This window comes from Eleginops maclovinus, chromosome 9 (assembly GCF_036324505.1).
Source record: "Eleginops maclovinus isolate JMC-PN-2008 ecotype Puerto Natales chromosome 9, JC_Emac_rtc_rv5, whole genome shotgun sequence".
In the NCBI taxonomy this organism is placed as follows: Eukaryota; Metazoa; Chordata; class Actinopteri; order Perciformes; family Eleginopidae; genus Eleginops; species Eleginops maclovinus.
The window spans coordinates 18,941,437-18,964,975 of record NC_086357.1 but is presented as its reverse complement, the minus strand read 5'-3'; the positions used below and the strand labels follow the sequence as shown (position 1 = coordinate 18,964,975).

The 23,539-nt window shown below is 39.2% G+C and overlaps 2 protein-coding genes across 2 annotated transcripts in view; one reads left to right on the top strand and one right to left on the bottom strand.

Moving 5' to 3' along the window:
* pex5la (peroxisomal biogenesis factor 5-like a) overlaps positions 1-9,956 on the top strand; it is an 82,522-nt gene extending 72,566 nt beyond the window's left edge. Inside the window, 4 exon segments of the mRNA XM_063890930.1 lie at positions 273-354; positions 356-439; positions 2,960-3,117; positions 5,368-9,956. Coding sequence (XP_063747000.1) covers positions 273-354; positions 356-439; positions 2,960-3,117; positions 5,368-5,569 — 526 coding nt within the window. The 3' untranslated portion in view covers positions 5,570-9,956.
* A 551-nt stretch (positions 9,957-10,507) lies between these two features.
* Positions 10,508-23,539, bottom strand: part of usp13 (ubiquitin specific peptidase 13) — a 30,249-nt gene continuing 17,217 nt past the window's right edge. The window contains 7 exon segments of the mRNA XM_063892005.1: positions 10,508-13,107; positions 13,411-13,495; positions 14,349-14,457; positions 14,459-14,539; positions 16,317-16,486; positions 20,397-20,540; positions 20,961-20,984. Coding sequence (XP_063748075.1) covers positions 13,011-13,107; positions 13,411-13,495; positions 14,349-14,457; positions 14,459-14,539; positions 16,317-16,486; positions 20,397-20,540; positions 20,961-20,984 — 710 coding nt within the window. The 3' untranslated portion in view covers positions 10,508-13,010.

Sequence of the window (23,539 nt, the reverse complement as noted above, 5' to 3'; positions counted from 1 at the left end):
TCTGTTTTTACTCCATTTAAAAGTTTAGATGCAGCACATCGCAGCTTTGCAATCTTAAGAGCGCTCACTCAGCGGCCTTAAACCACATTAATCCTTAGCTGTGTGTGTGTGTGTGTGTGTGTGTGTGTGTGTGTGTGTGTGTGTGTGTGTGTGTGTGTGTGTGTGTGTGTGTGTGTGTGTGTGTGTGTGTCTGTGTGTGTCTGTGTGTGTGTGTGTGTGTGTGTGTGTGTGTGTGTGTGTGTGTGTGTGTGTGTGTGTGTGTCCGTCCACAGTGCACTACAATCTGAGGTCAAAGAGCTCTTCCTGGAAGCAGTTCAGCAAAACTCTGAGAGCATCGACCCAGATTTGCAGACGGGGCCTCGGGGTGCTCTACAACGTTAGCGGAGAGTTCAACAAAGCTGTGGATGCTTTCAACACAGCCCTGTCAGTGCGGCCTGAGGTAGGACACACACACACACACGCAGATTGGAGTGGAGCAGTAGTTGGACAAACGCTTGTCAGAGGCATGGATGCAGATATAATCTCATTGGAAACGTCCAGCCTCAGTGAAAGCATGAAAATATATTTTTTTTATTTTCTTAAAAATATAATTTGGCAGTCATTTTATATCAGTTGCGAAAGAATAAACATAAAGTACAATTTACAGATGTTTTAAGAAATACAATTAAAATAAAATCCTTAAAAAAGGGTCAGTTCAAAACATTCAATACCAAGATAAGATAAGAAGGAACTTTATTTATCCCTGTGGGGAAATTCAGGCGTTTATAGCAGCAACAGGGTCAGAGTGAAAAACAAGACAGTACAGATTCACACAAGATAAAAAAAAAACTATTGCATGAACTAAGCTGCCATTCAGTTCATACTGGGGTCGCACTGGCAGAGATCTGATCACCAGCGTGAGCAGCTGACTGTAGACTGTGGTTGGTGAACACATGGAAAGCACTGGGTTCCCTGCAGAGACAACATGTCTGACAGCTGGTTGACTCCAGCTGGCGCTAAGCTGTGCCAGTGGTGTAAACTCTGCACCTCTCATGAAGAACTATTTATGGATGATCAGATGCTCATTCGAATATTGTTGCCAGTACATCTTAGACTTGCAGTATTCTCCCACAGCCAGTACTTCTTATTTTTCCTGATTAAACTCAAAGGATGGTGATTTGTATATCCTAACCGATGGCTGCTCATAGGAAGCTGCGTTACAGGGTGTAATGCAATGTTTCCAAGTCTTATGCTTACTGTATAAAATGATATGAATAACAATAAACTCACACTTTTGGATTTCATTGTATCTTTTAGCAAATTATTGTATTTAGTATTCTGTACGTTTCTACTAAACACAGCATGAGAATCAGTTTTTTATCACCTTGGAGGGTCAACATGCAACATCATTTCACTTACTAAGATAATTTGGCTATGGTATTTTGTTTAATTTTGTAGTGAAAGCAATAAAATATGTGCAATAATTATAAAATGCATATTATTGGATGCAACCCAAGGTTAAGGCCTCTGAGAAACACTTTAAGATCTACTATAAAAACACACAAACTCAGACACACACACACGACAAACCGTGACCTGTCACACACCAGATGTTCCCATGCAAACACATACAGCTGACATGAATCATGTTCACATTCTTAGAGCCACAAATATCAAAGGAGACCTCATGCAAACAGATGCAGTGAAGCACATCAAACTGTCTCAGCGATACGTGAAGCAGGGAGAAGCTAAATCTGGCCTCGCGAACTCTTGACTGGCACACATAGGCACTGTGAGTAGAGCAATATATAGAGCACAAACACAAGCATAGAAAACTAAAACTTGATTCTGACACATGTTTCGTACCACAAAAAAACATAATACACACACACACAGCACACGCACACGCACACACACACACACACACACACACACACACCACACACACCGCACACACACGCACAAACATTTCCCCCATCTCTGCATCTCCTTCATGCAAATCAGTCTCTGTCCTCCCAGCTCCGTCCCAGGCCGGTAAGAATATTACTCACTGTTAAATCCAACCTCACATATTTGACTTGGTAATATCTGCTCCCCTGCTGGAATAAATAGCTCTGAACACAAAGGCAGATAATTATATCCGCTGCTAGGCTTAGCCAAAGATGAAAGGCCCCTATATTGTAGCAGACCATGACCTCTGTGTGTGGTGTCTACCTGCAGGTGGGAAACAACGGCAAGGACACAGTGTGATGTAACACAGCTATCCTCAAAATACCGTTGTTAGGTTACTTCAAAGCAGGAAGCTGAATAATTCCCCAAACAATTACTTGTTGTGTGTGCATACAAAGTTAAACACAAAAAAACTGTTTCTAACACTGATTTGTCATGCTGTCTTTTCATATACAAGACTGAGTGTTAGCAGATTATTCAGCTCTATTTCACTCACACTTTTCTGTTAAACCAACTGTCATCTGCTTGATCAGGACTTTGGAGGGGGAAAGCTGGTACAACATAAGGACGTATCCCATTTGTGCTTGCGTCAGCATTGTAGTTGTCTCCCAGAAGCTTCAATAAATAGATTTGTAATACATATTAAGGAAATATTTGCCTAATGTTTATATATTTGACCATCATCATCGGACAACCTCGGACGTCTGGATGTTAATTTAACAGAAGAAAAAGATGGGAATACGTTAGCGGTAAGCTTGTAGACCTCCAATTAACACTGAAGGAATGCAATGACTGCAGAGGTGGTGGAGACAAGAACTCCCATGATTCCACCTCACAACACCACTACTCTGTCTTTTGTAACAGTGTTTCCCTAGTTGCAGAAATGTACTTTTATTATTTATGTAATAAGATAACTGAAGAGGTGTTGCTGAAGAGTTTTCAAATGAAGTTATCTCAAAACAAATCTCTCATCTTCACCCTCTGACATTGCTTATCCATCAACCAACCCTACCACTCGCCTTTCATCCAGGACTACTTGTTATGGAACCGCCTGGGGGCCACACTGGCAAACGGGGACCGGAGTCAGGAGGCGGTGGAGGCTTACACGCGGGCACTAGAGCTGCAACCGGGGTTCATCAGGTCCCGCTACAACCTGGGCATCAGCTGTATTAATCTGGGGGCACACCGGTGAGTGACCTGGGACTATGAGAGAGTGGGACAAAGCTCCAACAACTTTTTGATGCAGTGAAGTAGACGGTATCACCTCTGAAAAGTGAAAATGGTACTCCCAGCCATTTAAGACAATACACAATCTATGGCTGAATAATTCATCAAAATGTATTTGCGATTGCTTAATGGACTATTGCTACATCCAAATAAATATCATCCTTACGTAAGTATGGTCCACAAATGGTATTCTACAGATTTAAGGAAAAATCTGGTTTGGGACAGATCAACACACATAATAATTTTGATATATTTTCAAATGAAAAGAAAAAATACATTAAAATGATTATTCCCTCCAAAGCATGAATAATGTTTATGCTAACCATACGTTATTGCAATCAATGTTTATTTGATGAATCTTTCAGTCAATCTCGTGAAACGAAATGAATAAACATAAACTCAATCCACCTGGTATGCATCAGTGGTCCTTTCAATTATGCAGTAGTAAATATACACGTATTTAAATTAAGGCTACGAATATCGATTAACCTTCCTAATTGACAAAAGCACACAATAAATTCAATTTATATTCAGTGTTCTGATGAGCAGATGACAATCAGCAAGCTTAGTGTTACAGCATTTCCTTTCAGTGATACTTCTAGTAATAAAGGCTTGGCTGTTTTGTTTTTGGTTTTTTTTTTATTGGGGAGATATTTGTGTGACAAGCCTGTTTACTATACATGATAAAGCAGATAGGACATAAAAACAATTGTGTGAATTGGCAAAAATATTTAACACCAGGAAATAGTCCGCACAATTCCCAAGCATGGGTATTTACCTTATCATGTATCACAACTAGCTCCCTTAATAAAAAACATCACAGTCTGCCAGAAAACAAGCCACCTAACTTCAATACAAAACATACAGTTCAAACAAAGCAGCAGATACGACGAGTATGATGCTTAGTAACCAAGTCATAGCCATGTCCCAACATTAAAACTAGCAAACCCACTACACAGAAAATGTCATTAAGAATGTCAGTACAACAAACAGAAAATACTTACAGTAAGCAGAGAACCTCCTCATCTCAGGGGACAACAATTCATCCTTTTTGAAAGTGTTTTCCCACCCTGGAGACGGCAAAGAGGAAAGTATAACCTTCAGAGTTGAAGAGTGGGATAAGGGTAATAACTGGAATGACTAACTGTCGAGCAGCTGCTATCTGTTTTGGGACACACACGGGATTATTCTTTCGCAAACTTTCCGGAAGCGACAAAACGGAGCAGGTGAGCTAGCTTTTAGATATAAAGAGGCAATGTCAGTAGCATTCAGTAGTTTATCAAATGATATATAATAACAACAACACTGAGCCTAAATCAGCTGTTGGTTCAACTCCTGTCAACGTTAATCTAGAGTAGTCAATTTCATCCTAAATAGCCATTACCTTTACAAAAATCACGTTTTTGTAAAAACGGCAAATTGAGTTAAACATATGAGTTGAACAATGGATGTGTGGAGTAGCAAGAGTTTATATAATCTGTTGTAGACTTCACCTTTAGGCCAGGTTGGTAACTGCATGGGGCTTCAATCTAAAAGTGCCTAAACACATATGGCAGGGGTGTCCAAACAGTTTTCACTGAGGGCCACATACAGAAAAATATACCAAAGGCTAGGCCCCTCATTCGAGGTGAGATATTTTGCCTCATAAGTTAGTGAATCAATCAAGAAAGAAAAACATCCTACATCCCAGCTCTCCATAGGGTTTCATTCATTTAATTACAAAAAGTGTTGGCAGCTCATCACTTTAAACAGTAGCTTCGGATTGCTTATAGTAAGGGGAAATGTGGAGGGTTTATTTCAACCTTCTTTTGCAAAACGTTTTTGTTTTTTTAATCAACTAAGGTAAAAAAATAAAAAAGCGTATTTGTAAACGTTTTCAACTTTAATTGACTGAATTTATTTGAAAAGTGGGTTTATTAAAAGATGAAAACTATTCTGCAATACATGTTTACATACAGTATTTAAGAAGCACAATTTAAGAAGTTTCAGTTTGGAGCCATATTCCATTATAGTTTTAAAATTAGCTGAGGGCCGATCTAAAATGGACAACGGGCCGCATTTGGTTTAAAATATATGAAAAAAACGTTTTACTAAGTGACATTTTCCATTTGGGTGTGCAGGGCCTGAGCAAGATTAACCTTTTTTAAGTTTCCAAAGCACACACAGCATGCCCTTAAAAACACTGATCCTATAATATTGTTGCTTCCCCAGAGAGGCGGCCAGAAACTTCCTGACTGCCTTGAGCCTTCAGAGGAAAAGCCGGAGTCGCCAGCAGTCCCATCAGGTGATGTCTGGAAACATCTGGGCTGCTCTGAGGATAGCTTTATCCATGATGGACCAGCCCGAACTCTTCCAGGCTGCAAATATTGGTGACCTGGATCTTCTCATGCGGGCATTCAACCTAGACGTTTGAGGAATGGGAAGTAGTGACAATAGCATCGCCCCCTTCACTTACTAGCCAAAAGCCCAAAGTGCACACGTCAGATATCGGATCTGTATTAGTGAGCGTGTTTTTTTATGCACGTCAAAACTAACTGCAGTCGTCAAAGCTGTCATTTCTTTTGCCCAAGTTCTTCAGAGCAGTTCTGCGGACAGGTCCTTCCAAGAGCTTGAAGTGACTGCTTTGTGGTGGATTTGCACTGCAATTTGTGATTTCCCTGAAGAGCACAAGGACGGGCAAAGACTGTTAGAGCAATGCCTTAGAGAACACATCAATTAAAAACTGACTCATCCAGTGGAACAGAGCTGAGCCAGGAGTGGGAAGACAGACATTTTGAGAAGCTCACACAGGAACCCTCACACATGTTTGCAGAGAAAGGATGAGGTTTTGAGAAATAAAAAAAAAAGGATTTGTTATCCAATTACTTTCAAAGACTCAAGAATGTCTCCACCTACTGAAGTATGGATTTAGTGGGCAAGTGATAAAGACTGCACCGTCTGACCTGAAGCTATAAATGCTGTTCCTTGCTTGTTTTCATCCTCTTTCAATGGAGAATAATGATACTGCATGAATAAGCATTTTCATAAATGGATTCTTGTTCAAAATTAACATACCTTTAGAAGTTTTCCCTTTGCACTTCAGACTAACAGATTCCAGATAACAACTTCCTCAACCTTAGTGAGGATGTAAAGCCTTACTCAAATGCATGCGAACAACAATATTTATTTATACTATTATTATGGCAACACAAAAAGAGAAGCCATTTTAGACTGGTTTTAATTTCTTTAAATAAATGCCATCTTATGCACTTGAAAGCTTATGAGCCATTAGTTTTGGATTGGTTGTATTTTTTGTGTTTGATTTGGCTCCTAGCTTCTCTTTGTTCCCTTTAAGCTGACTAGCTAGAGAAATATACACAAACCCAGGGCAACATTGGTCTGTAAAACATCCCCTTTCAAACTTTTTCATGTGAACAAATGTTTTTACAGGTCTAAAAATATCTCTTTAATCTTCTGGTATTGCTTAAGTAGAACTCACATGTTATGTATCATACTCCCATTTTATTTCATAATACTGTACTAATTTCGATACAGTATAATTCAATTACATGCAGTTGATGTGAAGCTGCAAGCTAAGACCTTTATAGACTTTGGGTATTTCACAAAGCACTCATCGTGTGTCTTTACTGTTCCTCCACAGGCAGTGAAGCCCATACATTGAATTACATTTGTCTGCCTCATGCATGATATCAATATTTATGTTAGCTTTGGCAGAATGCCTCGCATATCTAAAAAGCTATTTGTTTTACCATCTGCAAACTTCATTTCCCATGAAAACATTACGTTATCGTGCATCCACAAAGCACGTGATCGTACTGAGCCTGTTACTCTATATAATTCCTCTACACCATCACAGGAGCAAAGCTTTTAAACATGTTCTTTATGGCTCCTCTAGCATCACTGTTGCTGTTTCTAAAGTCAGTCTGTGAGGTGAACGTCTTATTTCTTGCCGGGCATCAGAGTAAATGATAGATATCTGCTTTTCTGCATGATTCAGCATCTTGTTTAACAGGCTTGTCAACAGTCTGGGAGTGCTATAGAAAGAAGGTTTTTATTCTCCGATCCTATGCAAAAGGCCATGTTTTATGTTGCCATTCTGTATTGTTGTTTTGTTGCTGTCTGCCTCGGTGAACCAAAAGGAAAGCGGCGATTCTGTGCTTTTAAAGAACGCTATCAGGGGGAACCAGAGACCAGTCCGGGAGCGATTCATCTTCCAAACTGTACAGCTTTGATGTCATGGTCTGTATGAGAACCAGTGTTTCATTAGGGAGCTTGTGGATAAACAAAAAAAAAAAAACTGTTCTTTTTCAAGAGAGAAACATGGTCAGTGATTTAGAAAAACAGATACACACAAACAGCATCCACCCAAAATGAAGCCGTCATGTTTTATAACTCTGCCATGCACTGATATGACCTTGCACCCGTTGAACTCACTGAAGTACATCAAGCTTTGCTATCAGATGTTTTATTACGCAAGCGGCTGTATATGTGCTCTTTGAAGCTCATCTTAGATCTGCTTTAAAACGAAAACTCCCTTTTTTTAAGTGCAAAATTAGCAAGCTGTAACTGTTGTCAGACCAATGACATTAATATGTTATGCACTCATTCATTGAAACAGATGATTTAACATCAGATTCTTAAAAGAAATGTTGGCAGGGAATCTCTGTGGCCGACCACATGATGTTTAATAGATCAAGGAGGCGGAGGAGCCCAGTGAGACGCAGCACATATGTGCATGCCAGTAACAATCTGCGTCAGAGGGGGTGGGGGGGGCTGACAGTGGACTGCACAATTGAAAAGGAAATGAGGCCAAAGCAGAAGTGCACGCCCAAATGTATTGAATTATTATTATGATCAAATAATTGGCAGTATATGTTTTTTACATAAATATTTTGGGTATTAGTCCACCAGTGCTATCCTATTGAATATTTCCCTAATCATTAAATGACTAAAATGATGTTTTTACCATGCTAGCAGTACTGTTTTGAAGATGGAACTGTGAGTCTCTTCAGACAGAAATTTCTCGTTTTGATGGATCGCTGTGACATTCATGTTTGGCAGAGGATGACTCTTTCTGACCTTTGTGATCCCGACTTTAAAAAAAAAATCATTAATCACCATCAGTTCAAATTGTTCATGTATCTAATACTTGAGTAATTTACTATAATTTTTACATTCAAGACCAATTATCTGCCATACTTTTAACAGTCTCATTAGCCTCAGTTGCGCTTTGTGATTACAGCTAAAGAGCAACTGTGCATACCCAAACTAAGATAGTGGCTTTGATATACAGTACAGTATGAATGCCAACCGTAAGCATGATAGCTTTTACGTTATGAACAGTCATGTACAGCCTCACAGAGCAGGCTGTAGACTCTTTCTTGCATCTATTTTACAGCTGCACAGCTACCTTTAGCTTATTTTAGTGGTAGAGGGCTCCCAATGTACATCTGCGTCAGCCAGGTGTTTTCTTCTGTTGAAATCCACCTGCTTCTTATGTTGGACGTGCTAACAGTGCAGACTAAAAGCACTCTGGCCAGCAATGTGAGCAATGTCCTCATGTTTGTTTATTTTGTATCAAGTCTCAGCATCTAAAGTTTTCCTAAACTATAAACTCAATGTATTTGTAAAAGTTCCCTAAGAGATTGCTAATAGTCATGGGGGGTATTCTTTAGGTGAGCATCCCTCCATTTTTAAAAAGAAAACCTCCTGTCTCTCGTCCAAGGTTCATTCGTGTCAGCAGTGATCTATAGAAACTCATAAACATGATGTCTGGTAAGTTGTGCTTTCTAAATCAACTCTAAATTTCTTATGTGGTTGTAGTCCTCTGTCTTTTGCATTTTAAGATACTGTAGTCGTGTTAAAATGAGAAACTTATTTTTTTAAAGAAACTTTAAATTGCAAGCGTGAAACCTAAACTTCTACCGTGTACATTATACTGCAGCACATTGAGATGGGATGCCTGGTGACCGTTTCCTTTTTGTAGAACCTACCTATTGTACCTTCTCAGGTGAACTGACCTAGCGTAACGCATGCTCTGAGGAACAGATCGAGGTTGATCGCATGCTAGATCCTTTCCATGAACTGTATTTTCATTGGTATGCACGAAATACATGGAAGTGCTTGCTTTCCCTCCCACTAACGTAGGAAAATATATCATAAGGTGTCCTTGCAATATTTCTACGATGCACTTTTTAAATCTGCAACCTTGAAGAAAAGTGATGTACATATTCAGTATATATTCTACACGAGGCTTTTTCCTGCATAGAATGCGTGAGTGTGCAAGGCTCAAGAAGAGTTAGTCTTAATATTTACCAAACATGACGATTCTTGAGCTTGAATATTGGTACATTGCTACCACTCGCTTGTCATAGTTATATTCTGTAAAACCTTTTTACAAGTGGCTTCTACAAGTTACAAATGTACTGGTAACACTTTCAATGACCCCAGCCAACAGTGTCAGTTCTTACGTGCTTTTTAGTTTTGAAAAAAACGTTTTCAAACTTAAAATGACATCAATAAATAATTAGGAACACATTCATAAAGCTACTGTACGTTATTAAAAACATTTTCCCTTCATTAATTCTAGTTATAACATGTATTTTTTAAATATCTTGATCAACTTTATTAATGTCATAAATATATCTATTTATTAGATAAGATATACCTTGTGAAATTAATTGGAAAAAATTCGAAATAAATACAGTGTTGACCATAAACTCATCTTGTTATGAATTTTGAAAAGAACTAAGTGTAATAGAGGTCACATATTTTTTTTGCAGCCTGTATGTATTACTTTGAGCACCTACCACTTTTGAGGACCTGAAGACCTGCAGAAAGTCTTCAATGTTGAACACTTCTTCAAAAAGAAAGAAGCATTTTCTGTTGCTTTGTGTGTGGTACGAACAATTTATATGTGTTCAGTCTTCTGGAAAAAATAGGTTTTCTGATCATTTATAAGACGATATGATGTTAACGGCGACGTTGGTTGGGGTTCACAGAGGTTATCAGTACATTGTCTGTAATGTCTTTCCTCACTCCTTTAATTCAACATGTGTACAAAGGCAGTTTGTTCTAGTTTATTTCTCGATGCATCAAATAAAATGATATTTTGATGAATGAATATAGAAATTATATACTTTATATACAATATGGATTACTTATTGAAACACCTACTATAATGCATATTACTATCCCTGTATAATCAAGAAAGCATTAGCACCTTTGAAACCTACAATATGAAAGTAAACTTTTAAAATAAACTGTTGTTATACATTCTATGTTCATGTGTCTATTTTCTCACAGAAAAAACTGGAGTTTGAGTTTCTTGATCACAGTTACAGAGGCAAAGTCTCAACAAAAGTGTAGTTTATTAAATTATCCAAACATCGTAGGTAAACAGTGCCACTGAGAATACTGTCATGACTCTATTCACATACAACTAAGCCACATTTGGATGAAAGCATACATTACAAAAGTCAACTTAAAATAATCCCATCAGGAAATCTATGTAATGAAAACTACAGAATTGGCACAAACTTGTTTGCAAAAAGGCAACAGAGTGAAAACAAATGAGGAACCTTTTTTGACATTTAGTTAAATGAAAAAAAAGACAATACAACCCACAGAAGTACCATTGTACAATCCAAATGACTAAATGTCAAAGTCTAGTGCACATGCTGACAGTGAAAAAGCATTTTTGTTAAAAATGGAACCGTTTTAACAACATAGGAAAACAAAGACCAAGCTGGAGGGAAAGCTGAAACAAACACAAATTAAATGCATTGCACAGAACACCTAAAGACATTTGTGACTATACAGTATTTCATACAGCAAGGCGGCAAGAGTATTTTCCACTGACGGTGACGAGCAGAGACACTGATTACAGAGCAGTGTGACATAACACATTTGGTTCTTGACAACGAATCAAACAAAACTTTGTATAGGGAGAACGGCAGGAACAAAAGACTAGCATAGAGAACTTTTACAATTCCCTGCTGCATGGACATTAAACACTGCAGCAGTTTATCAAAAACTATCTGACGAAAATGAGGGGTTGAGATATAATAAAACAAAAGTTCTGAAGGGAAGTACTGCCAAAATATAGACTTATAGACTCGTTTTTCATAAAGATTTTTGTGATGAGTGGTCATAGAAAGCATTAACTTAGATTGTTCAAAAACATTGTTGAAGACTATTATATCACCTCGCTAATTTCCACAGTTTCAATGTTCAAAATGACATTTGGAAATGTCTGTTCATTGTCAAATAATTGCCATCTTCTTGAATATGAGAGCTAATGACTCCAAGATTAAAAAAATGTAAAAGGCATCGACTTATGCACAGTACTGTAACATTCAAGAAGTGTATTTTCAAGCAGAACTCCCCATTAAAATATGTATCCAAAATGCAGCCATTGAATGAACAGCATTCGATGGCTGTTCAATTCAATACACCGCATGCCATGGTCACCAAACTGTGTTTGTCCCATGAGACAAAATACCAACAATGCCTTTTTTTTAGATGCAACAAGTAAAACAAGATTAAGCCAGAGGCCGCATTTCACAAATAATCACACAATATCTGCATTGAATCTGTCCGGCACTCGGAGTATATAAAGAAGATGAGTATCGTGTATATGGATAATCCAGCATGAGGTTATTTGTAAAGACCAAACGGTTGAGTTTCAGCTGAACAGGAGGTTTTGGTTGCTGTGAGCACCATCGAGTCATACATTCAGCACTGCACCACAGCTCTACCACAGTAAATTTGGTTGTAATTGCATATATCGCTTTAGATGTGATGACAATTCAGATGCATATTTAAGTCAACCAGTGAAAAGTGGCAACAGGTGAGGAAAACATTCATTTTAACGTTTGTGTCACAGGTTGAATCTGTCAGTGATAAAAGAATACACTGGTGCAGCTGAGAGTTTTTCTAACATCTTGTAATTTGGGCAAACTAATAAACAACGTTTCAAGCACTGATGTGGATCTTACAACAAAAAAAAGCACAGCATTGCATAACTGAAGTTTAGATTTGAATTATCACATATAATTGCTTTTAGCTGATTCTTGAAAGAAAACTTCTGCAAAATATGAACTTGTTTTAACCAAAAAGTGCTTTCAGCTCTTAACCAGTATTAGAATGGAAAAACTTGTATGTAATCTCTCAGGAGAGGTAAGGGCAGGGTACAGCCATTTTTTAACCACTAGCAATGTATTGTACCGTCTAATGACACTTGTTCACGGCCGTCTTAGTGCTCTACAGTCTGAGCATTCACTCTGTTGGTAATTTCTTTCAGTATCCGACCAAAAGATTTGAATTCCTTTCAATTTCCTAGGGATGAAAGACATTGAAAAAGGCAAAGCCACTGGCAGCAGAATTTCTTGTTTGTTGTTGCAGTTTCAGAGCATTTCAGGGCTGGCAGTGAAGCCATTTCAATATACATTTATAAAATGTACCACTTTGAAAATACTGGCACTGTAGCTAAAGGCATAGGAACAATGGTATTTGATATGTGACGTTATTCTATGTAGAGAAGTGGAAATTGCACAACCCTCTGCACCTATACTGTCAAGAAAATGTATTTTCTTTAACATACACACTGAATATACACATTCAAAGCATAACAAAACACAAATGCACAAAAAGCACATTGCTTTCCCATTCTGAGTGGGGTTCCTGGTTGCTCCGGCATGACATCACGGTAAGGCGAGCAGCTGGTCTTGTGAGGTCCATCGTTTTCACGGCGGCTGTTACTAAAGTTGCCTGCCAGTCTTCGGGGGGGAAAGACCGCGGTTCTTTGAAAGGTTGCATGGTGGAGGGGGGTTACGGGGGGCAGTAACTTTAGTTTAACTGATTGACAGTCGATGGTAAAAGTAGATGTAGCCCAAGTCTTTTGGAGGCCTTTCTGACAAACACACTTTGTGGTCGTTGTAGATCACCCACCTTCAGGAAGAAAGAGCATTTGTGGAGTGTGAAAAAACAAGTGTCACTTCTCTCAAAGCTAGGGGGACAGAAAATCAAAACAATACACTGCCCCTGTATGTTATTTTTGGTGGCATAAAGTTAATAATAAAACTGGTATGACCATTGAAATTCTTTAGAGATGTATTTCCTGATGGAAACACATTAAGGTAATTAAAAACACACTAACTGGAAAGCCCCTCAACGTGATCAACAAAGTGCTTTGAGTTTCTGTACCAGTGTGAATTTAATGAATATAAAGTAGAGAAAATGTGTTTCACTTACCTTCCTTCCTTCTTGATGTGACAAACATAATGTCCAGACATTGTGGATGCTCCCATGTGACTGATGAAAGCGAAGAGCTCATAACCTGAAAAGAGGAACATGAAAAAAAGTTTAAAAATTAAAAGTATTTCTTGTACTTAAACCATCTGTACAACCACTTTATTAAAAATAGTGTCAGGAGGACAGGTAAACTCCAGATACCCTCAGGGTTAAAGGGCGCAGTTGCATGGGCAGCATCAAAATAATCAAAAAGTTAAAACATTCAGGTCATTTTATAATGATATAAATGGTTCAATTTAGCAGATTTTCCAGAAAAGGGCATGTTTTATTATTTTGTTTCTGTTGCCAAGCATCTTGTTAGGACAGTTCATGAAGTACGAAAAGCTTAAAAAAGCCAGTATGTCATTAATAAAATATGATTATAATTTTCACCAATTTCTCGCTGTAATTATTAAAACCATTGATATGCAAGTGTGTAGATACATTATTACATTGAACACATTTTCTTTATGAAGAGTGTTAACAGTGTTTCTGTGCCTCAGTCTGTCAGATGGTGTCAGTGCCGTGTAGCACGACAGTAGACTTTGTACCAGCATCACACATTAATTGGATTGGAATGGAAAACTGGCCGCGGTTATGAAACATCCAGGAGAAATTAAAAGTCAGGAGCTAGAAAATGCCCTCTCACACCTTTTTTTGGACCCTAACCCCATTTTAATTTCATCATAATGCAGGTCTCTGTCTTGTAAGTGAATATGCTCAACGCTTCTGCTAGATGTCTGCCCCAAATACCAAGCTAACTATTAAACTCTTTTTGTACCTATAATAAGATTATTTTGAGTCTACACCAACAAAGGATGCTCAAAGTAAACCTCACCCTTAGATAAGAATCAATAACAAATAAAGTCAAGACAGCAGCTTCAATCAGAGTCACTCACGTCCCGGTCCGTCTTTGACCCGTGGGCCTGCTGCGTCTCTGTCTGGGGACATCGTGGAGTTGCTGTGTGAGTTGGCGTTGGAGAAGGCGTTGTCGTTGGGCTCCGTGTCAGGCCATGTCTGAAAGGACATCACTCTCCTCCTCCTCAGGGTGGGTGAAGATCCAGTCGAGTGCTCGCTCGAGGTTATTATTCTGAAAGAACAATTGCCAAATTTACCTTATGAGCTTATTGTAATTCAAAAGAAACATTGCTACAGTACACACACACTCTTTCAGATATGTCAGCGTCACTCAAGTTCATGTTTTAACCAAAATCATATAAAATAAATAAGATAAATAATCATAACGGAAATGTATCCTTATATAAAAGACGGTTTATCTTTGTGAATTATTGTAATTCAAATTGCTACAATACATAAACACACACACACTTTCAGATATGTCAGCATCACTAGGTTTTCACCGGTTCAGAAAGCCTTTACATTCATAGTTATAAACATGGACTGTAAGAGGAAGTTGTGTTTTCCTGGGAATGTCCTACATAAAAAACGATGATACTGTGAAAACTAAAAAAGCTAGTAACAAACAATATTAGCACATAATGTATTAGACAGCATATGAGAAACGAAAGAGAAGTTAATATTCTTGTTATCCATCTTTCATTCTCTCGCTGATGTATCTTAAAGTAGCTAATAAAAAAAAAGGCAACAATGAACATGAGAAATCATTTAGTAGGGAGGTGGCAGGTATTCATCCGCGCTTAATTCCCCCTGAGGTCTTTTGCTTTTAATCCAAAATAGAGGTGTGATTCCTGGAGAATGTGGCAAATGAAGCTTCAAGGTTTTTTTTTCTCTCTCCCAGTCAAGTCACTAAGGTTGAAAAAAAGTTCCTCCTCCTAAATTTGGACTTATATTTCACACCTCCACCTTCCTCGTGAGAAATATATGTTCTGTATTTTTGTGGAAGGCAGTGAGTTTGGTGTTATTGGGGATAGTAAACAAGGAAGCCTGGTGTCTATTTCTGCGCCTTAATAACAGTCTGCTGTGGTGGTTTTGCTGAAGGGGCAGTTTGGAATATAAAGCATGAAACACGAGAATCAGGGGCCATTTCAAAACGGGCAATAATGCATTCGCTGCAGCTGCATTTCCTTTGATGCACACACAAAAACTTTAAAATTAACTAATGAGATGTGATGATGAAATGCCTCGACCTGTCTTGGCAGATCCTGTTTCAAAGGGATGCATTAGCGTCCATATGCTGATGGGACTATTTGTAAACACCATGTAGAGCAGACGACTTTAATCCCCTTGGACATGTAAGACATATTCAATTAACGAGGCCAGCCAAGTTCATTTATGACTGACAGATCTTGGTCTTTATCATCTTGACTTCTCTTTAAACAACACCTCACTTGATGCCAACCCATTTCCTTGTCCCGAACTGGTGACACTTTTTGTTTGTATTGCCCGGGACGTTCCTAGTCCTTCTGTGGTGTCTGTCAGGCGGTCGTTGCCTTTGTGTTTCTGCACTTGTCTTTCTCTGTGGGTGGTTCTCTGTCCACAGAATTTATCTTAACTCGCTCTTTTTCTTCCATATAACTCTTAACTGTCTCTGTGAGTCATAGACTAAGGAATGAGCTCTACCTACAGGAGTCTGACTCTCTGGAAGTGCTGTCTACTTTGTGAGCTGATGCATGCTGACCGTCACAGCATAATAGCTCCCCTCCCTGTTCAGGTCATTTGAAACAAATCGGTGTTACCACAAATTATAGCATAACACGGATAAGACCGGAGGTGTTTGCAGCAGTGAAATGCTGGAACTCATAAACTCATTTTGATGAACAAACTACTCTGGGGATTAGGTCTCATTCTAATTATCTGGCACAAACTTATGAGAAAGAATATGCCTGGAAAAGATGTTTTGATGCCAGATTTTTACAAAGTGCAATCAGAGTGGGCAGAAGACTGACCGTGGCTTTGAGTGCCTGGATGCTGTGAGTGCGCGGGAAGCCCATCGAAGTGAGGATGGCGATGCTCTCCTCAGGGGGCGAGTTTCCCAGCGGGGTGGCGCCCATGGGGCTGTCGCTGATGGAGGGACCGAGATCTATCATGGAGGGCAGTGTGAGAGGTTCTGCAAAGTCTGAGAAAATACAGAGAGAGAGAGAGAGAGAGAGAGAGAGAGAGAGAGAGAGAGAGAGAGAGAGAGAGAGAGAGAGAGGGACAGAATAATAAAGGGGATGCTGTAGTTAGTCCATTTATTAAACTCAATATGTGAATATATTTGTTTTGGGGGTCAGAGTTCCAGATTTTAGACTTCTTTCTGCTTCTTTCCTTTGACAATTTAACCCTTGTGTGGTGTTCGGGTCTGTGGGACCCGTTTTCATTTTTTATTAAAAGAAAAATTATACAATTAATACATTTTTCAAACTCAGACTCACTGGCTTTGGCTCATTTTCTGTGAAGAACATATATCAGAATACATTTTTAATGACCACACACTGTACACCCCCCCTACACATTTCTAGGGGGGTACATATAAGAGGTCCGGGTCCACTGGACCCAGGGCTAATAGAAGAAAAAAATCAAGGAATGACAGTTGTCCTGGACATGTCTCAGGGACTCAGTGGACACAACATCACATGCGACAATTTTTTTACCTCGCACAAGCTGGGACAGGAGCTCCTAAAGAGGAAGCTGACCATGGTGGGAACAATACGGAAAAACAAGTCAGAGCTCCCACCCCAACTGCTGACTTCAAAGAACAGTCCTGTCAAGTCTTCCAAGTTTGCCTACACGGCTGACACATCCCTGGTATCCTATGTGCCAAAGAAAGGCAGGAATGTGGTACTCATGAGTACACTGCACGGGGATGGAAGAATCTGTGACCAGGAACATCACAAACCAGAGATCATCATGGATTATAATGCCACAAAAGGAGGGGTAGACAACATGGACAAGCTGGTGACGGCCTACAGCTGCAAACGGAGGACTCGCTGGCCACTGGTGATATTCTTTGACATGTTGGACATCTCAGCAAACAACGCCTTTGTCATTTGGATGGCACTGAACCCAGAGTGGAACAGAGGGAAGCTCCAGAAGAGCATCTGTTGAGTATTTTAACATAAAAGTGCTTGATTGTGAGGCATTAAAAACCACAAAATGCTACGGGTCCACCAGACCCACAAACACTGGCTGAGTAACAACAATATGAACACCACACAAGGGTTGAGTAACAATCTCACAGTAAAGTACAGAAGTGCAATTTCATGTCAAAAAGTAACACATTTATTTTCTACTTTAGAAAGTAAAGGGAAGCTTATAAATCAATATCTCTGACCATAGATGATCATGGGGGTATTAGTCACTCACAAGACATCTGGAAAGCTGAAAGACACATGTCTGACATTAATAAAAGAAGCAATACTGTATTCTTAAAAACGATTCAGGAATCCTCCTCCTCATTTGAGCACTGACAAGCTATTTGTTAACATTCATAATCTCTTCATAAAATATATTTGAGAATACCTTTTTTTTCAAAGTGTTCAAAAGAGCTGCAATGTGTTGTGCTCTTTCAACAGATCGAAGGAAAGTGAACCTGGGATCAAGGACACTCCTGCTGTATTTACTTGACTGTTGGTCATAAACAGAGCTTTAATCATCCCACTTGCCATAAACTAAAATGTGAAGGCACTTATCTTCCACTCCGGTCTCCATCTCAGCCTCCTTCTCCTTTCAATTACCAGTATTATAGTTAGTTATGATATGGGAAGAAAGCTCTTGTGCAGGCAGAGAAATAACAAACAAAATTAAAAGTTAAACTTTTGCTCAAGTTCATGTTTTTTACCAAAATCACAGAAAATAAATACGATAAATAAGCTTAATAATTCCTGCTTTGGAAATGCATCCTTATATGAAGAAAGTTTTCTTTGTGAATGCAGCACTCTTTGGTTCACCTCAGTCAAAGAGAAATCATCTAAAAATGATAAAGTGAGAACTGTACCATTTTACTGAGGTTATTGAGCTTGAATGCAGCCCATTCTGCAGATCCATTAGGCCCGTTTAAAAACTAACAGGCAGAGTTAGTGCTGCTCTAAGGGCTGCTCTAATTCCTCTCCACTGTAGAGGCCCTTTACAGTCAACCTGGGAAATAAAAGTGACACGAGTCGACGCCTTTGGGAGCGTCTCTGCTGCTGAGAGGCTCTACAAGAGACAAAGTCAGCTCCTAAAAACTTTTTGGGTGATAATCTCACACACACACACACACACACACACACACACACACACACACACACACACACACACACACACACACACACACACACACACACACACACACACACACACACACACACACACACACACACACACACACACACACACACACACACACACACACACACACACACACACACACTACACAAAGGAATGCAAAGTCTGACACTTGCAAAAACAACTTAACCGTAACGGTAGAAGGGGGATATATGACATAATATCTCACTTTGAATTACCCTTGGGCTTAAAAGGTCCCATACAAATAAACATGCCTTGGCTTTCTATACTTTCTGCAGAAATGTTTTTGGCAGGTTTGCATAAACATGGCCTTTTGCAGAGAAAAAAAAATGCAACACAAGCTTTACATGAGCTGACTGGCTTTCAGAACCAATCTTATTCTTGGCCGACCATTGTGTTACTTTGTGAAGCAGCATGTCCATGTCTTTCCCTCATTTATTGTCCATATCTCATCCCCTTGGACGTCTGTAGACTCAAAGGTGATAATGAAATTGTGTCTCTTTCAGTGCAGCTGCTGTTCTTGTTCTTGGGTATTTTTGGGTCGCGGATACTTTTTTTACCCCTCCACACCAACTTAACACGCGCTCATACACATCCTATTTTTTGACATCACTATTTGGTCCGGAATGTTTTTAACTATTACACCCTTACCATGAATTTGTACATTAGTTACTTCCAGACTTCTTTAAAGGCAGAGTGGCACCATATTTTTAGAGTCGATTAAGTGGTGTGACTACAATATTATTCCAGACATCAGCAGACAATAGATCCATAACTGTAGCCTGATACAGTTATAACTGTGTTAAGCCATCAAAACCCCCCAAGTTACATTCAGTGGTTGAGGTTAGCAATGCAGCAACTTAAGCTCAGATATGTGCTCCCAAAGAACACTACCGACCTTTCCGAATCACACCAACACTTGGCTCTAAACTCTGGAGGGATCATCTTTATTGTTGTCTGTAAACACATCACATTGTAATCTGAAGCAAAGGGCAAGTGTGTAGTACTCAGGGCGTAGAAATTGAATACAACATGATTTCAAGTTTAAGTTGAGAATGGGCCCTTCATATCTTCAAATCTACGTAGCCTAGCTCAGAAAGGACAAACCAAACACTGGCTCTAGAGAGGACCTTTCACATCACATTACCTGAAGGCTACCCTAAATCTCAGAGATGCTTGTGAAACTGCAAGTTCCTGAAATATAGCACAGCAGTTATTAGGTTTTACTCTCGGGGGCTCGTTATCGCGGTTTTGTAAAGGGACGGGATGAACAGTTTTGAGTTGGTTGCAATCTGTAACCACAATGCTACTGTAGATGCCGCCCCAAAACAATCCTACTACTTAGAAATTGTGGACTTTTGTTTCATTTGTGCTTTTTTTGGTGTGACTTTCTACATCTCTAGATTTGTGTGATCTTGTATTCATAACATTTTGCCTGTTTCTAACCCCAAGATACAGAGCAACAAACTGAGACAAAGAGCCTTGTCTACTGATGCATAAAATATGTTCAAATATCTTTTCACTATACAAGCCAACCAGTTCATGGCGTCCTACACCTGAAGATTGGATTTCGGTTCAGTTCGTTTTCCTGCTTCCAGTAAAACTATTCTTTTGCTGCAGTTTTATTGGTTTAGGTTATGCACTCCTATGTGCCTTTTAACCAATATGCTGATAAAGGCTTTGAAATAAAAAATATAAACATCTGTGTCTGCGGATCTCTCGATACTTATGTCTCATTTGAATGCAGAGAGTCTCCTTACCGGGCTCCTCCATGTGGGCTATGATCCAGTTGAAGGCCATCTCGGGACCCATATTGCCCGTGTAGTAGACCGCCTTCCTACACGCCTCCACCGGGAAGCCCATCTCTGCCAGCTGCATTGCTGCCGCCTCATCTATTTCTGGAGCTGGGGACACGACAAACTGACATGAATAACTAAAAACAAAGCAGTTGCTGATTCAACATCGCCGTTCATCTTCCAGTTTCAACAACCAACAGATCAGCGATGGCTCTCTCTTTGGGCCTCATTAAACATAGATACCAGAGGAGAATCAGCCCTGGGGACTTTTTTTTATTGAGGGGTTATTTATCAGTAGGAGATATTAGTTTGTCTGAAGCAAACAAAGCCGTGTAGAAAAGTAAAGTTTGTGTGGAAGTAGAGAGCAGCTGCAGCACCTGCTCGAGTACATGTGGTCTGAGGTTTAGCTACATAGCATTCATCAGCATTACTTGGTGCCCAAAATACATTTCAACATGGCTATACATCTTTTAGGAACATTGCCTATTCAGATACAAAGTAGCAGGTATAGGGAAATGAAATACTCACAGTCTGCAGAGCCCATGGAGTTATCTGAAACAGAAGTGAAAACTTATTTCAGGAGATTGCAGATTATAGACATTATTCAGTCAGCCAAAAGAGCGATGAAGACTCTGAAAAGGACAACTGATTTAGTCGATCAAACTGAGGGAAGGGGTGGACTAAAACTTAAAATGCAACTCTCAAACAAAACTTTTTTCTTTTTGTGTTCAGTATATTTATGTTTTAGGTTTCTTCGTGAACATGTTCTATGGGGGAAAAAAACATCAAGACACTCTTCGCATATTGAGGTTGGTAACACCATGGACACAGTTATCTGCTAACGGGCCCCAAGGCAAATAATTAGCCGCTGTCTAACAATTAACGGCCCGGTCTGACTGACCCCGACTTAATACAATACACTCAGGAGTATTGCTGCTATCGGCTCATTTGGTCTAGTGTGGCCAATGTGTTTTGATGTCAATGTTAACAAAATTAACAAGTCTGTAAAATGGACACTGCTGCACTGTTGTGTTCAGTACTTTTTCTTTGTTACATTAAGTTTTAACATTGATATTTATCACTTGTGTGCACATATGGGGGCTGCTGTTGTTCAGTTATTGAAGCATTATATAAGCACCCCTTTACGATTCAAATTGGATACAAGATGCCACACCAAACTTTTCACAACTTCAGTTAGCCCTGCTTGTCTCAAAACAAAATAAAATCAAGGTCCTGTCGCTTCCCTAATATTTAATTTAACTGCATCTGAAGTTTTACAAAGTAAATTGCAGTTTTTAGTCATGGTGTTGCTTCCTCACTCTTTATCTAATACTCTTGAGTTATACAATTATGAAACAGATCATTTTTCATTTGAAATGGCTGGTAGGTATTTGAAATTGAAAAGTGTTGTAGTTTAACCTTGAAGAAGACAATCAGATTAGAAACCATAGTCAGAAATCCAAATCTAAAATGTATGTGAGCACTTTGTAATTGTTTGCTTTTGTGCTTTAAAATGAAAAAACATAATCACAGTGCGTCAATATACTTTTTTTTGTAAACCATTTCCTTAATAGTCTGTAATAATTGGATGAATGGATGATTCACCAGCCAATGAGAAATAATGTGGTTCATCCAGCAAAGAAGATTTGTGTGCTGCTGTGTAATCAATGAGGAGCACTGAAGCCTTTTTGGAGACAGAGGGGTGGCCAATGATTAATCACTGCTGATGCCGGCTGGGGGATAATGGGCCAGTGGTTAATTTGCAACCAACAAAACCCATCATATAAATGTGACATAAATAAAATCTGAAAATGCTTCTTAAACAGCACATCATCTCCTTTCGACCTCTTTTTGTTTCACAGTTTAAACAGCATTATTTCTAAACTGGTACTTCTTTAAACCTCTATGAAATAAAAGAAGACTGAAATTACTCTCACAATTACCACAACCAAACAACATTTACACTTGTTTCTATGAATCCCTTTCAGTGTGGCCCGCTGAGATAGCTGCACAGCTTGCTTCTGTTGGGCGTAGATATGCAACGCTGCCTAAGCAAAGTAGTTTCAGCTCAAAAGGCCGTGCAGCAGTCTGAAGAGTTTTAAGCAGGTACTCCACTCTTCCAAGCCAATTTCATGTGTTTGGAGATTTGAGATACCAGGTACAGCACATAATGTTCAGTCCTGAAATATTAAGGCATACTCAGACAAACATGTTCTGAGTCTTTCTGAGTTTCCCTTCCTAAGAAGCAGCCGGCTAAACATTCTGTAAAGCTCTAAGAAAAAAGCCCTCCTCTGAAGGCTGTCAATGTGTTAAGCACACTAAGGCTTCTTGCTGATGTTACCAAGTTTTTGCTCAGGACCAGTTTTTGGGTGTTGTAGCTGGAGACGGCACAGAACACTTTGTGCCTCACGCCTGCTAAAATATGCAGGAGGACGATGATAACTTGATGTAGTTCAACTTTGCAAACAACCGAAGAAGGCACACAGGAATCAAAATTACAATCACAGAGGAGAGGAGTTGTTGTCGTTAGGAAGAGAGGCAGACAAAAAGGCTTTAGTACACTGTATGTAAGGCTGGAAATATCAATAAGCAAACAGTATGATGTAACAAACTAACAAACGTAACCAACAAGAATACTGCTTGGGATTTAAAATGCACACCAGAGCATGAGGAGGTGCATTACAAGGGGATCCTTTAAAATCATTATAACTTATTAGACTTAGCCACACTACGAACACAACAACTTTTCAGTAATTGATTGAGCATTCCTTCCCAAAGGATTCCATTCAATATGGCCTTAAAAGAAGACCTGAGTGGCTTTGAGCAGAACATCATATTAGAGACAATTTCACGGATCATTTGTCCCTGTCACAAAAATACCTTGCACCTTCTGAAACGGGTGCTTGGCAGCAGCTTTGGAACAACACACATCTGGTGCAGTTCTCAAAGCAGCACTCTTTTTCCACTTGGCAAATCTGATTTATGCTGTCTCATATATTGAAGGTGTATTTAATATTCTGTATACTCGTGCATACAATAGAGTAGACACAATATGTGTGGTTATCTGGGTACAACAGAAACAGTTTCTTGGAGAAAACAATGCCCTT